The 17,216-nt window shown below is 34.3% G+C and overlaps 1 protein-coding gene across 1 annotated transcript in view; it reads left to right on the forward strand.

The window, feature by feature from the left end:
- The window catches only part of LOC142317882 (uncharacterized), a 111,649-nt gene extending 95,064 nt beyond the window's left edge, over positions 1–16,585 (forward strand). The window contains exons 15-17 of the mRNA XM_075354427.1: positions 7,245–7,352; positions 9,815–9,928; positions 16,436–16,585. Coding sequence (XP_075210542.1) covers positions 7,245–7,352; positions 9,815–9,928; positions 16,436–16,585 — 372 coding nt within the window. The remainder of the gene's footprint in view (positions 1–7,244; positions 7,353–9,814; positions 9,929–16,435) is intronic.
- Positions 16,586–17,216: the final 631 nt, after the last annotated feature.

The following is a 17,216-nucleotide window of genomic DNA, read 5'->3' on the forward strand; positions in this document are numbered from 1 at the left end:
AAAGCTTAGAACTACGTAATTAAAATGCGCCTCGATTCTGTCGCATGCTAAAAATGAACGATTTGTTAAAACATTAAAATAAAAATATTCCTATATATAAATAATTCCCTTAGAATAAATTACTATTAAGAACCGGGTAATCGACTGTAACGTATATATAAATTTGAATGTTATAAATTTTTATTTAAATATTTAATCGCTATTTTAATTATTGCGAATTAAATATCTTTTCAACAAGTAAAGTAATGAAACATTAATTCTTTAATAGACAGCTTGGCACCGGATAATTGACGATGATAATGACTTTTTTTTTATAAAATGATTTTGGTCGTAATAAAATTCTTAGATATTAGAAAAATTGAAAACGACACACAATGTTGGATAAATGATTATTAGAACAACCGGTTAATCGACTGCCGTTCAATTAGTTCTCACAAAAACGTTTTCCTGCATTTACACCCTCAGGCTGTTCCATCATAAAATTGAAGATTATAGGAAAGTAATTTGAAAGTCTAAATTTTTTTTAGCCGTTTTACAAAAAGCGAATAAAACTGTCAAAATTATAATCCGTCTCCATCGATAGTAATTTTTTTTTTACGGGGCCCGATGCATATAACTTTTTTTTGGCGTCTTCTTACTCGATCTGTTGCAAGGAGGTCTTGTTAAATATAAATAGTTTGAATATTTAATGTTTCCTTTTTTTATACGTGAATGGAGCCAACCGGATGGAAATTCAAGCGACTTCGATTGTCGTTTAGTATTTTTATTTTATTTTACCTGTATGTAACGGTTTGATTACTTTTTTTTTAATCGATCCGTTTACGTAAGCTGCAAGGTAACATTTTTGAAAAATATTAAATCTGTAAAAGAATGCAACATAATAAAATGTCTTATGTGAATATATAAGAAACGGAAAACCGACTTGGTTACCCTGTTTAACGCTTTTCTTATTTTACAATATCCAAGTTCGATATTTATTTTTTCGTTTAACGCCTAAAGGCTCATGCCCAAACTTAAATTTTTTTTTAATAATATGACGGTCTAGTAGATAAATATTTTCGTACGTAAAAAATTAACGGCATTTGGAACCAAAAAGTTTCGGATATAAGTCGGTTACGCGATACATTTAATCTGAGAATGTAAAATGAAATGTACATCTTTTTTGTCAACCAGAACGGTAGTAGTAAAAATTATTTCCTTTTTCAATTGTAATACGTATTATATGTGTCGGCTGTTAGTTAAGGGTGTCAATTGACCTAACAATTTCTAATGGAATAAATTTTCTGTGAAAAAAATACTCATCCCGTACATTTTATCGGTCGGTGAAATCAAAATAATGAATCCGCGATAAAAAAATATTTTGTTAAGTTTCGAAGTTTGTTGCGTAATTAAAAAATGGAGGAATCTCTTACTCTACATATTTTTAAAGCAGTGAGGGTGACGTTGCGTCTGAAGTTCGTCAGAATTCCGTCCTTTTTGTACAGTAAATAATTCTGGGTTCGATTTCAGTTTAGACTTGGAATTATGTTATATTATTATCAAAATTCGTAAATAAAAAACCCTCTAGTAAAAAAAAAAAATGCGTGAATATTAAGCGACGGTTACCGGCCTCCGTGGCTTGTGGTAGCATCTCGCCCTTTTATCCGAAGGTCCCGGGTTCGATTGCGGTCAGGCAGTTCAGAATTCTCAATAAAATGTTATAACAATTTTTCATATTTTTCTCAACCGTATGCATCTAAATTGCTAGTAAAGAATTCAACAGTCGAACCGAGACCGTTAACAATACCTCTTTTATCTCGTACTTAACGTTTTCATACGATTAATAATTTTAAAACAATTACTTCCGTCTATACTTACGACAATTTTCACTTACATTATACAATCGGATATAATGAAAACAATTTAATACGTAGTCGTAAATATTATTCAGATTTTATAAACGATTTAATACCAAATCTGTTATAATGAAAAAATGTACGGTAAGAGGCCTCTAATTTGGTTGAATCTAATTCTGTCGAGACGTTTCCGAATTAATAGTTATATCTCTTATTTCAGCTGCTCGAAATGGATTCCGTTTTGGAATACGAAGGTTCTGCAAGAGAATTTAAATGCAGATTATTTTCTGTATTGGAGGATTTTTCTGTTGTATTTGGTTTAACCTTTCGGGGTCGTTAAATGTATTTTACTTGTTGTCCTGCTTCTATTTCTGCTGTTTTTCAGTAAATTAACTTTTCCTTTATCGTATTTATTTTTTGCTTTACTTCGTTTTTGGACAGTCTTTATATTATATAAACGTCAGGTGGGACATCCAGTAAATCTTTATTTATATTTAGTTTTTAGTTGAATTTTAAATTTCGTTTTTTTTCCATTAGTTTCCTTTACACGTTCGTACAAGCTGTATATCTGCTTCTAATGATGGATTTGGGTTATGACCGTAAAATATTTTAAACTGTTAATTTGTAACAGAATAAATGCTAAGCAATAACTGTATATTCTATTTTTAATACTTTTTTTTAACTTCTTGTCTGTTATAAATGATTCTAATATGTTCAATTAGCGTAGACGAAATCTTTCACGTAGGCGGTGGGATTTGTGTTTGTAAAATATATATTAATTTTTTATACCTGCTTTAATTTTTAGTTATACTGCTATTAAATTCCGTACCGTTATATAAAGGATAATAGCCCCGTAAAAATCGCTTGTTATTTTCAAAGGGTGTACATATTGTTCTGCCGGATCTATTATAAACTTTTCTACACGTGCAAATAACGGAGAAATGTAATATAAAAATATGCCTGAAATTCTTTGTTTCCGATTTACGACTGGTGAAGAGAAGTGAAAAGGTTTTTCTTTGTTCGATTCAACTAACAACAATGTTTCTTTTCTTCTTCAGAATACAATGCTTTAAAAGTTTTACCGGTTTATTATTCATTTATCAAAGTTATCGGAGGTCTTACCAAAAATACAGGGTTTTACCCCAGTTTATTGAATTTTATACCAGATTTCCGAATAAATACTGCAGATACGGTTCTCCGAACTATTTTATTGCTTATTTTATTACGTTAATTAAACCAGGTTAGCGAGCTAAGCGAGTGTAGGTTATTACTTTTTTTAGTACAGCCTTTTTTTTTTACCAGGATATTTCGAAATCTGTTAACCTTAGAGATCGCTATCGGGTAATTTTCTATTTTAATTTTTAGTTATCGTTTCAATCCCCGCCACAGCTTATTTGTGTTTGTCGACATATACCGGTGAAATTCCGAATGTATCATAATGTCAGTGAATATTTAAATGTTTAACCCGAGGTATTTGGTATGTGTCTACATTCACCAGAGAAATATCGGTCGACATTCTTAAATTTCGATCTTTCACGTTTACCTGTATATTACACGCGTGTAGTGCGAAATAACAAAACATTGTGTGCGGGTACTATGTGAATTATGAGGGATTTGATTAGGGTGAAAGGGGTTTCTGACGACAGATTTGTTTTATAACTCGTAACTTACGTCTTAAACAAAGCTAGATTATGTATCAGATTTAATGAAAATCAGAGGCGATTCCATACAGACAATTTAACTACGGTTACTTTTTTCGTGCAATTCTAAATCCGGTATGAAAATAATCCCGTTATTTAAAGGTCGTTCTGTCAAACAGGAATACAGATCTACGAGAGAATTAGGTTAATACATTAAAATACGTTCAGTATTACACAAAGTGAAGCGTAGAAAAATGTTATTTGCAACAGACATAATGAAAGAAGTTTGTAACATAAGTTTTGCAAGCATATATAGTGTTTAGTTTACGTTCCTTTTCAATCTTCAACGGTTTTTATTTTCCTTAGCCTGATGACATTTCCATACGGAGTAAAATTAAAGTTTGGAAACTGGTTTTTATTTTGGAACCGTGGTGGAATATTAGAAGGTAGAAATAAAGATGGATCTTCGTAGTTCTGATGGATGAGTTTGAAATATTTTGTCAGCTGTCTTGGATCAGTCATATTGAATCAATTTCTTTTTTTAAATAGGAAACGATACGTGATTTTAATGTAATGTTTTCCGGAAATAATGGCGAAAATCAGTTATCATCAACGCTTTTTTTTTTTATTTATGAGCAATGAAAGTTGGAAGGACGGAAAAATCGCGATAGAAATAAAACGAGTTAAAACCCCTGTAGTAACTTTTTTGTTTCGTATACCCTTCAGAATTACATTTGATAACGAACTTTAAACAGTTAATGTTGGAATTATGGCCCAAACCCTAATAATAACAGCCTTCCGATAATTATAATAAAAAATAATTTGCAATACTACTAGAAATTAAACGGCCTGGTCAACTGAGGTATTGTTTACTTTAATTATCATATTTAATTTAAAAATTTACATTTAAATTTTCAGTTCTAAATCATTTAATACAACAAATTTAAACAATTTTGAAGTTCAAAAATTTATTACAGATTTAGAAGGAAAATCAGTTGTTATTTTAGTACAGTGCGAATTATTAACTTCTCATTTTGGCTTCAACATATACAATTACAGCATTTATATATATTTAATAACCCTTTGACAACATTTGGAACCATCGCCTTCTTTCCTTTCCATACTACTTCTACACAGTCTAATTTGAATTTCGTTGTCAAACAGAAAATATGTCGTTTATATTGCCACTTCAGCATTATTTTTTCATCTTTATCGCTGTATGAATTTCATTTTTATTTAATTTTAAAGTAGATTTATATTGTTTTTGTAGCTTATAGAACTCTCTTCTTATTAATAAATTTATATTCATGATCAATATCAAATCCTGCTTAGGTGTGACATTTTTCATACACTATAAAATGACATTTCCATGTTCCATGCACTAGCTTCATGCTTATATTGCGATAAAAAAAATTAATATTGTTTACAATCAATTTTTATTAGAAAGCATAATTATATATTCTCATTTAGTAAATGCTGACTATTATAAGATGAATATTTTTATAATCTGTTAAGTATTTATGAGAAATAAAATTAGATTTCAAAATCTTAGGTAACATTATCTCTGATGATCGTGATAAATTATATTTATCATGATAAAAAATTTCACCGTAACCAATATTAACACTACTGTCAGTAAGATTAGAAAAACTAAATCATGAGAATTACACGAACAGTTTAACAAATTATTTGATTGCAGAAGCTTACAATTTGTAACAAACAACATCATCTTGTAAAGTAATGTTGTTTTCAACACCCATTTATATGGTGAGCAACAGCATTTTTAATATTTAGGTTTGTATGACAACATTTAGCAAAAGAAACATTTCTTAGGTTTTCCATACAAAACCTGGCACAGTAAAGTCACCTAATACTAATAATAATTTAACTGTTGCTGCGCTGTTTGTGTATGATAAGCGAATTACATACACAATTTTTTTTAGATTTATAAATTGTACAATAAATCATAAACATATTTATTTATTGTTTTTTATTACAGAAAATAGATTCAGTACAACTGAAAGAGGAGGAACTGCTTGAAATTATGAATAATCAAAAAATATCTCTAACAATTGAAGAGTTTAACTTAGTTAAACCAGAAAATTTAAAAGTTGAAAATGAAGTGGTAAGTGTTAGATTTTATATACAGTGGCACACCAATTATCCAGATGGACATTTCAAGGCCAAATCTGTATAATTGAAAGGGGTAATTTAAAAAAGGTTGTGCGATTCTATATTTAATGGGTAATACAATAAGTAAAAAAAATAAAAAGTAAATGTGTTTCAGTTAAATTAAGAAGAAATTTGAAAAATGAAAATACAATGTACAGTGTAAGAAAAAAGAGATAGTAATTTGGTACAAAAGATACACTACATAGAGATTTGCTTTTATAATCACTTTTACAAAGGTTTGTATATATATATATGTATATATATATTTTGTTACTAATATTTGTTGAGTTGCAAATAGGCAGTTAATTAACACTGCTGTAACAGCTGATTTTTGAAGTCAAAAGATTGTAAAGTTCAAATCCTAGTAAAATTTAGTTGCTTTTATAGACAATTAAAATCTAAACCATGGATACCTATAGACTTTGATTGTTGGGGCTCAATAAACCATGTCACAGGAATGTTACACCTGAGTGTACAAGACTACACATTGTTTACATGTCATGCATATCATCCTCATTTAAGTGGATGTTCGTGGGGTAGCTTTATTGTTTACTAGTTGGTTACTAGTTTAAAAAAGAGTAATGACAATATTAGTGGTGTAGCCATGATTAGGAGTTTTTACAATTTGTGTGCCTGCATCTACATATGCTATCAAATTTTATTTTCATATATCCAGTTTCTGGCTCTGAAATGCCTTAATATCAAAGTGTGCTCATTTTATTCTAATAAAGTGAATGAAATTTAGCCTACCTTACCAGTAAACTTTCATCATCTGCTAAAATTTTTTCTGGTGTATATACATCTCTGAATTTTTCAACAAGATAGTCAATAATCGATTTTATTTTTTGGAGATTTATTAGAATTATCATCATGAGTAAAATTGAGGGAATACAATAAAAGTTTTATTCTTTGGGCTAACACTTTTCCAAATCCATGAGTTGTAAAAAGGAGATTGTTTGTGTAATAACTTTCAGTCTGTGGCTTTCAGGTAATTCCTGATAGCATATATACAGCTAAAAACAAAAGCACCTCATAATTATCAGTCTGTTTCCACAGGTGAAACCTCAAAAACTGGTTTGGTAGTTTTTTTTTTAATGAAATCTTTGTCATAAAGATTAGTCTGCTTGACATAAGAATGTCAACTAAATTATTTGTAAAAAATAACCCGAATAATGAATATACATTGTTAGGACATATAGAAAAGAGAAACAATATGCTACTACCGCTTCAGCAATAAATTAGAGTAAAAATGGAACTAGACTCGCATATGTTACAGTAACCGATCAACAAACACAATTAAATGGGTCAATTTATAATTCATCAGTGGCACTTTTCAGCAAAAAAGTGGATGACGAATTATTTCGTCAAGGAAATTCTTATCAGGGTAGTTATTTGATGAGTTATTTCATCAAAAACTATGAAGGGGTTAAATAATTTGTGTCTTCTTTTCTGTCTTTGATGGGTTGAAAGACATTTTTTTAAATATTTTTTTAATTTACAATGGTATATTTAAGTTTGTCAGAATAAAAAAGATATTTTATTGAATATTAATTAATTTCAACATTTTTGTAAGGTTTTTTTCATCTTATTTTTATAGAAATCTGAGATCTCATTAAATGATGACATTCCACCTCGGATTAATCTTAAAATTAATGATGTACACACTATAAAGGCAGAAGAAGAGGAGGAATTTTTACCAGGTCATGTAAGTATTTATAATTATTGGATATTGTAACATACATGATGAGGTTGGACAGAACCCTGAAAAAGGAACTAAATTATGAAATATAGGTAATAGGAACTATAGTAACTAAAGTACGCACGCCTTTGACAATGAAAAATGCATAACTTATTTCTTTGCAATGGCGGCAGAAATATTCAGTAATGAAGTAGAAGAATAAATCTATCTTTTCCTTAATGAATTTCTTTAGTTCACAACTTCACCCATCTTGGGAGTGAAGAAATAATGAATATTTTTAATATCTCAATGTTCAAGGGAGCTAGGGCCTCGGTTAATGGCTTAAAACCTTCTATGGGGTAACACATATGTATTCTGAAATTTGAAAGTAATCAGTCAGCTTCCTCTCGCATGATGCATGAGCAAACAGACAAACTATATATATATTCCCAGTTTAAATTTTCAAAATCGGATGATTGTTTTCTGATATAAGAGCACCTCCAAAAAAGTGGTCCAGGGGCACCCCGTTTGTTAATAGTTCATAGTAATGATTGGGCTAGCCTCCCATGAGGTGTTCGTATACCTCACCACTCTAGCCTCACATGCATACCCCAAGGGAAAGTCATTATTGTTAAACAGAAAGAAATTGTTCAAAATTTAATATTACTCATTATTTTTGTAATATTTTCCGTCGACTGATATGATGCATTCAGTTCAACCTCACCTCACACAGTGATGACTCACAGTTCATTAAAGATTGTGCTTCAACCGGAAAATCTCCACTACTACCGATATATACTCATTTTTTTCTTTTGAGATTGAAAACATATCTAAAAACCTTCTCAGTTATGCTGAGAAATGTGGGTAAAAATGTGGTTCAAAGTGATTAAGGAGTTTTTTTGTTTATCCCAAACAAACGAAAACCCTCTGCCTCTTTATATAATAGTATAGATAGAGATAGGAAGTATTATCAGCAAGTACTGCTTTGTTAAAATGAAGCTTAATTCTAAGAATATATATTAGATTGATTTTAATTTCACCCAAAAAGATTTTTAATTTGAAAAAAATTAACAGGTTGCTGGCATGCAGAAATAAGAAAACGAGTGAAAAATCTCATACACAACCCAGCAGCTGTTTTTAACATATGAATAGATGTTTTTAACATTTTTATGTATTCATTCAGAACAAATAAATTTTGCTGCTTTTGCAAAATAAATTCTAATTTTCTTATCATTAAACTTTAAAATCCAATATCTTCATTGTTTGCATACTATCTAATTCATAAATTATCTACAATGCTAACTTCACTCATCGTAAAGTTCTTGTTCAGCTATTATAATTATTATTACTGTATATCCATTCTCAACATTGAATATTTTCTTGATGTATGGAGAATAGCTGAAACCAATCAAACTAGGTAAACTACCTGATGGTATAACATCATATCGGCTGCTTAGTATGAGAAGTGTGCAGCAGTAACTGACCCCCTAGACACAATCAATGTAATAGATGTCATGTTGTTAGAGTCGTGAAATAGACAGTTAAGGCCTGTCACTGTAATCTGTGCAGATGGGTGGCGTCTGTATAATTAGTTCATGTTGGATTTTAGAAATGAAATCTTACTGCTGGTTCATATAGTTTAATAATTTTTTGAATTACGTCCTATATTTTTGCAATTGTCTTTGTTGTTAAGGCCTAATTTTCCATTTTTATTCTCAAGCAAAGGCTGGATAATTTGTATTTGGTATGTTTTTAAATTTTTGCAAGAGGTAAATTTTTTAATTTATTTATTTATATTTAATTTAATAGACAGGCATGAGACCCATGAATGCAAAATCATAAGTACATTATAAAATAGAAAATAGTGTTTTTTTTTGTTTTACATCGGAAGTGGGAAAACATGCCTAAACCAAACGCTCAGTAGCCTGTACATACTGGGTGTGAGGTTCACCGCCTCACAGGTACATCACAGGTACACCTCACATTCATGAAAATATTTACACACCACATTCACTTGATATTTACAACTCAATATTTACTATACAAGTAGATTCTTAGCACCACACAGCTATGCTAGCCTTAGATGGCAGGAATGCATTTCATGGGAGCCATTGCTGATGGCAGTGTCGAGGCGCACCTGTCACCTGCCCCCAAAGACTGGTGCCCAGCACTACCCTCAACTGACATCTTTGCTGCTCACCTCATGTTCTTCCTTTAGTAGTTTCTGGTGGAGCGGTCCACCAGAAACCACTGTGAACACATGGTCCAACTCTCACTGAACAAGAGCATCAACTGCATGACCCCCAAGCGAGTCCAAACCATCACATGGCAATTCTTCCTTCCACCTGGGACACATGAAAAAGATGTGCTCCAATGTGTTATTTCTCAGTAGAGAACTGCTTCAAAAATTACATTTTTTATAAATATTTTTGGTACGAGAGTATCATCAATATTGTTAATATGTTTCATTTTTTTGTTTTTTATTACAGCAAGTAGATTTACTACAGCTGAAAGAGGAACTACTTGATATCGAAAAAGATCATTTAGCAATTGAAGACACCAACTTGAATAAGACAGAAAATTTAGAAGTTAAAAATGAAGTGGTAAGTAACGATATTAGATTCTGCATACAGTGAGATTCTGCACACATTGGAGCACAGAGCTATGCTCCAATGTGTTAGTTTCTTCACAATACTGACATTGATCTGTACACCTCCTTCCAATCCTGCAGACGTAGACCCCAAATGACCCTTGGTCTATTGACCAATACAGCAGCTACTTCTGGGATCAAAATATAGCTCTAATGTCCTTTTGGATTCTTCCACCTTTTTTTTTTTCCTACTCTCCCCGATCGGATATCCAATTAAGTATACTCAGTCGGGGAGAGTGTCCTTTTACTCTCAAAGGAGGCGTCCCCCACCCGCCGGCTATACGTCCGGCACGGCAGGTTGGCCTCCCCGCTCTCGGATCTTTTGTTTTACATTGCCTGCCTTTAATCCCTCGCTTTAGAGCCAAGGTCCGGCTATGCCGAACCCCAGCGCCTCAGCAGGGAACCGGGACTCGGTCTTTACGCCTTTGGCCTCTAATCGACAGCGCTGACCCCACAAACAGCCTAGTCTCCCGCAGGAACGACCCCGCCGACCGGGACTTGGTCTTTTATTTTAAACCAAACTCAAACTCCCCTGGAGTTCACCCCCTTCTCAGGTACCCGCACACCAAGGCGTACAGGTCCTCCATGGAGTGACTGTCCGCCCTACCCTACTGTTTATACTCCCATTCTTCTGTCTTCATCCTCTTTGGCCCGCAGGACCTCCCCGGCGAACCTGCGGAACCATTCCCAGGTCTCATTGTTGTAACCCAACCGGTTTATGAGATTTTCTGGTGTAAGACCATTAATTACTATTTGACCTCTGTTAACGGCCCATCTTGGACATATGAACAACGTATGTTCGGCATCGTCGTTCTCTGGACAATAGATGCACTGCCGGGTGGCTCTTTTCCCATCCTATACAGATACTGACCGAAAGAGCCGTGCCCCGACAGTAATTGTGTCATGTAAAAATTGACATCTCCGAGTCTATTGTTATTCCAGGTTTTAATATTAGGGATTAGGCGTCTGGTCCATTCTCCCACTCTGGACCCTGCCCACTCTTCTTGCCATTCTTGTTCTATATTCCCTTCCATCTCTTCTTTCGACATAACGCTGTGTCTGAGGGTTCTGGCTTTTTTTTGAAGGTCTATGTGTAGGACACCGGTCAGTACGCACAGCGCGTAATACGATACCGTACAGTAACTAGCAGCTACACGTAGCAATGCCAGTCTATGGACACTTCTCAACTTCTTTTTATTTCGCTGTATGTTCATTGCCGCCCCCCATATGGGAGCCGCATACAGTACCGCCGAAGTGATAGCCGCGGTTATCAATCTTCGAATAACCATTTTAGGTGAGCCGTGGTTTTGAAATAATCCTCTTAATCCCTTTACAGCAGGAGTAACTCTCCCACAAATCATATCAATATGCTTGCTGAACCTTAAACTTTTGTCCAGAAGTACCCCAAAGTATTTTGTTTCTTTTACTTGATCGATTCTCTGTCCTCTGATATTTAGATTCACGCTTCTTAATGGTCTTCTACCCGAGAGGACCAGGCAACAGGATTTATTAGGAGCTATTTCTAATTTGTTATCCTCCATCCATTCATCTATTGTTCTAAGTGCTTGGTTTGCCTTGTTCTCGAGTTCATTAATATCTCTGTCTTCTACTAATATTGCGATATCATCCGCGTATCCTACTATCGATACCCCTTCGGGGTAGTTCAGCCTGAAGATTTTATCATAGAAAACATTCCATAAGGTTGGGGCAAGGAGAGATCCCTGCGGCACCCCTCCGAATACCTGAAATATGGCTTTCCTTTCTAGGGTTTTGACCTCTATGAACCTATTTTGCAGATATTGATCTATCTGATTTAGTAAGTACTTACTTATTTGAATGGCTTGAAGCGCCTCAATGATGGCTGTCCAGGGGACCGTACCAAATGCGTTTCTAACATCAAGCATTATGATCATGGGGATTTTTCTAGTCCTCCATGTACCGCTTCTGCAATTTAATGCCCAGTTTTTTGCCTTCTCGACTGCGGTCACCGTGGACCATCCCTTTCTAAATCCGTATTGTTCCGGATGTAGACATTGTTTTTCCTCTATTTCCTCTCTAAGTCTATTTTCTAACAACCTTTCAACTACTTTTCCCATATTATTTATGAGCGTAATCGGTCTATATGCTGTGTTCTCTTGAATTTGTCCTGCCTTTGGGAGGAAGACTGTTCTTGCTTCCTTCCAGCATTCAGGGAAGCTTCTATTTTATAGGCCGTAGCTGGCTACATCGACTATTTCCCAAGGTACGATTCTAGCTATTATCTTAATGATGGCCGCTGGGATGCCATCTGGGACGGGGCTTTTCTTATTTTTTAATTTATTTATAGCTTCCATGACCTCTTTTTGGGTAAATCTTCCTCCCTGGCATTCTATCACCTCTCTATTATATTGCTCCTCCGTTCTGGGGAATAACTTTCTGATCTGCAACGCAGCCGTTTCTTCATTCAGTGTCGGAGCTTGTCTCCCAAGCCGCTTGGTTACTATTTTGAAAGCCTTTCCCCACGAATCAGCATTCAACTCCTCGCATAGTTCTAACCATTTCCTTCTTTTGGCCTGCTTTATGAGGAAGTTAGGCGTCTTTCTCGCTTGCCTATATTGCTCTGTCGCAATGTTACATCCTATTTCCGAACCAACTCTAGCTCGCAACCTCTGGGCCGTCCTCTTGTGTCTTTGCATAATTCTACGCTGTTCCTCTATCTCCCTGGACCACCAGTAGACCATATTATGTTTAATATTATTTCTCCTCGGTATGTTCGCCATCTCTTCTTTAACTATATTTTGGAATATTTCAGGTGTTATCTGAGTACTATTTCTAGTTCTATTTGCCGCATTATTAGCCACTCTATATATCTGTTGATCAGACAGTCTGATATTGTTATTTATCTGTCTTATTTCTGGCCGTTGCTCTCTGAAGTTAACAAAGATGGCTCTGAGATCGCTGGCTGTTTCGTCATTAAGAACCATGAAATCAGCTGCATCAGTGCGCATCCTTCCATCAATTATAACTAAATCCAGGACCGATTGATGCCCTCTTGCTTGGTAGGTGGCTGTTCCGTCATTAATACATGTCATTCCTGTCGCTGCCAGCAATTCCTCCAGGAGTTTTCCTCTAGCGTTCGAGGAGACCGCTCCAGCTAGAACAGTCCTGCAGTTAAAGTCTCCAAGGACTACAATTCTCTTCCGAGCTCGTATAATGACTTGTTGGAGGTCAAGGAGTCTGTTCTTAAGAGATTCCCTGCTGCAGTTAGGGCTGATATATACACCTATTATAATCTTATCGTTTACTTCAACAGCAATGAGTCCGTCACCTCTACCATACAGATCATAATCCACATTTCCAACGATCTTTCTAATTGCCACATCACTATTCCCATCGGTCAGCCACTGTTCTCTGGCCGCCGAATACACATAAGGTTCGGTGGCACCAGGAAGTCCGCTTCGTATCTAACTGCTATTTCTATGCTCAAATCACTAGAGAGTAGGCTCCTGTTATTATTAACTAGTATTACTTTAGTCCTGACCTTTGTTACAGCACGGGTTCCCGGTCCTATGTGAAGTGGCTCCACAGTCCAGGCATACGGTCGCCTTACATGGCCGGGTTTACCACAGTTGAAGCAGAGGTTTGGACGGTCCTGGTCTCTGCACTCTTCTGCTGTGACCGACATCCCAACATCGATAACATTTCTCTATATCCGTCCGGATGTAGGCCCTGCAACTCACCCACCCTACTCTCAGCCTTGCTGCAATTAATTTCGTTGCATTCCTTTGACTTGTGACCACCGTGGGATTTTTTGTGTTTCCAAATGCCTCCCTTAGTGATGTGACCTGAAAGTTTTCTCCTTGTCCTAGTACCTTCTCTACCGCTTCCCTGACCTCTCGCTCAGTAGTGTCGCCTAGCATGTCTTTTACATGAACGACTGTTCTGCGGTCTCCTCTTGTTCTTATATCCACCTGGAGATCCTCTGCTCTGTTCTTCAGCAGGAAGGAAAACTCCCCCGCCTTCTGTGCCACACTAATTCAGACCTCTAGTTGTTGATCCCTTCCCTGTTTAATTGACAGTATTTCGCCGGCCTCCTCAACCTTAACCTTTTCTTTCATGGTTTTCAACAGATCGGCATAAGATTTACCGGGGGCCCTTACTACGACCGTTTTACTTTCAACGACCGGGGTGGTTCCCCTTCTTGTTGATACCGACCTCGACCTTGCCCTCCGTTGTTCGCTCCGGCTGGGGAGTAACATCCTCAGCAAGGTCTTACCCTTCCTCATCATGTATATTACTATTTTTCTCACTATGATGCCCGCTGGACCACTGGGAACCACAAAGACAGCTGACTCCAGCTTACCTACAGCTCTTGGTAAGGCCTTTATAATATGAGAGGCCATTATCTTATCTCCTTCTCTAGAGTCATAGATTACCGTGTACCTAATTCCGGTATTTGTGATCTTTCCATCTTCGAGGATGGTGGAGTCTTGTAAGATCATTGCCCCAGGTGCCGTCCCAGCGTACCGGCTGGATGGCTTTAATCCATTCAAATCGATGAAAAAACAGCTGTCATCTCCTGGGTCAGCCTGTTCATTACCCAGGTTGACCATCGTGTGGGTAATCTGTCTATCAGTTGTTCATCTGTCAGCTCTACATCTAGAATATCTGACATCTCGTTCCTGCCATGACTTTCGGTTTGCGTACTTTGGTCAACTGTGTCTGGAGTCTCATCATTTATTCGTTGTAAATCTTTATAAATTTCTGTCAGCTGTCAGTTTTTCTCATTAATAATTGTGTAAATTCTCAGTAGAGAACTGCTTCAAAAATTACATTTTTTATAAATATTTTTGGTACATGAGTATCAACAATATTGATAATATGTTTCATTTTTTTGTTTTTTTTACAGCAAGTAGATTTACTACAGCTGAAAGAGGAACTACTTGATATCGAAAAAGATCATTTAGCAATTGAAGACACCAACTTGAATAAGACAGAAAATGTAGAAGTTAAAAATGAAGTGGTAAGTAAGGATATAAGATTCTGCATACAGTGAAAACACCAAATGTCCAGATGAACCTTTGCAAGGCCAGATCTGGATAATTGGGTAAAAATTTACTTTAATAAGTTTTAATACATATATGTTTTTGCTAAATGAATTGAAAAAAGTTAAATTAAAAAAACAGTAAAATTAAGATCGATAAAAAAAATCCATATTGAAGTGAAGATTTATTTGAAAAAATTGAAATTATAAGTTAAACACAGAGAGAGAATTAGAGGATCTTCTCAGCGGGCCTACCTTTTTTGGAAATGACTATGATGAATTTCAACAATTTTCTGTCTGAATTGAACAGGATTGTACGTCTCACCACTTTTCTTATGTAAACTATGAGCATTGAATACAGTGATATTAAAAAGTTGGCAGAACTGCTTTTATATCACCCGTTTTGTCTTTTTCTTTTGAATGGATATGCTCTCAGCATTTGATCCACCTTATCAACTCAGTCTATAAAAATATAATCGTTGACAACATTTGGAACTATTGTCTTCTTTCCTTTCCCAACTACTTCTACGCTCTATATGTTTATTCGTCAAACCCAAGACATCTCATTTATCTTCCCACTTCAACATCATTTTACCCTCCTTATCACACATTGAATGAATTTCATTTTTATTTAATTTTAAAATAGATTTATATTGTGTTTGAAGCGTATGGTGTTTTCTTATTAACAATTGCGATAATAAGTTCACTAGAGGACTGCTTTGATAATTACATTTTTGCATAAGTATTTTTGGTATTTTTTAGTCAACAATATTATTAATACATAGTTGCGATTCATCAGCAAAAATTCCTATATCATGATCCATATCAAATCCTGGTCAGGCATGACATTTTTCATATGTTATAAAATTCCATTTCCATGCTCCACACAAGCGTCATGCTTATGTGTTGATATAAAAAATAAATATTATTTGCAATCAGACTCGTATGATAAATGCTGAATATTACAGAATTAATATTTTTATTATCTGGTAAGTATTTATGAAAAATAAGATTAGAATTTCAAAATTTTATTTAATGTTTTCTCTCATGTTCATGATAAAAAATTTCAACAAAAGCAATATTGATACCGTCAGTAAGGTTATAAAAAACTAAATCATAAGAATTACAGCAACAGATTAACAAATTCATTGTAAAAGATTACAATTTGTAAAAAACAATACCACCTTACAATTTGTGAATAGCAGCATTTTGGATAAAATTTAGCAAAAGAAACATTTCCTGGAATAAAACTTGGCACATTAAAGGCAACTAATAATAATTATTATTATTATTATGTGGCTCTAATAAATTGTGGCTGCACTATTTATGTGTGTGGTAAGCGAATTAGATAAATAATTTTTTTTTTATTTTATAAATTTTACAATAAATCATGAACATAATTACTTACAGCATTAATTTATTGTTTTTTTATTACAGAAAATTAATTTAGAACAACTGAAAGAGGAGCTTGACATTATGAGTAGTGATAATGAAAAACGATCCCTATCAACTGAAGACACCAACCTAGTTAAATCAGAAAATTTAAAAGTTGAAAATGAAATGGTAAGTGTTAGATTTTGTATATAGTGCCACACCAATTATCCAGATGGACCTTGCAAGGCCAAATCTGGATAATTGAAAAGGGTAATTTAAAAAAGATTTGTGGTATACAGTGCACATATCATTCTATATTTAATGAGTAACATACTAAGTAATTAAATTTAAAAATAAAAGTAAACATTTATTTCACTAAAATTAAGAAGAAATTTAGAGCATATGTACAATGTAAGAAAAGATAGATTTAGTAATATGGTACAACAAATACAGTGTGTAGAATGTAGAAAATTACTTTTACAAGGCCAGTATATATATATATATATATGGTTTTGTTAAATGAATTCCAAAACTGTAGTTTAAAAACCCAGTATATAAAGATTGATAAGAAAAATACCTATTTAAGCAGAGATTCGTTTGAATGGTTCAAATTTTTCAAATAATATACTAGTTTTTTTTTTAGTTTCTTTGTCTGGATTTAAGCCGTCCAGCTTGTTAGACATTTAGAAAAATGGTGTCCCGCTGTATTATGTTGCAGATCATCTTGTGTTTCTTTCATTAAAATCGACTTTAATTTACTTACGTTGACGATGTTGGAAATTTTCTTAGCAAGTCTATCTTCACTCATCCTGTATAAGTATCATATATATTTTTGCTAAATGAA

Source organism: Lycorma delicatula, chromosome 1 (genome assembly GCF_047948215.1).
Source record: "Lycorma delicatula isolate Av1 chromosome 1, ASM4794821v1, whole genome shotgun sequence".
Lineage (NCBI taxonomy): Eukaryota > Metazoa > Arthropoda > Insecta > Hemiptera > Fulgoridae > Lycorma > Lycorma delicatula.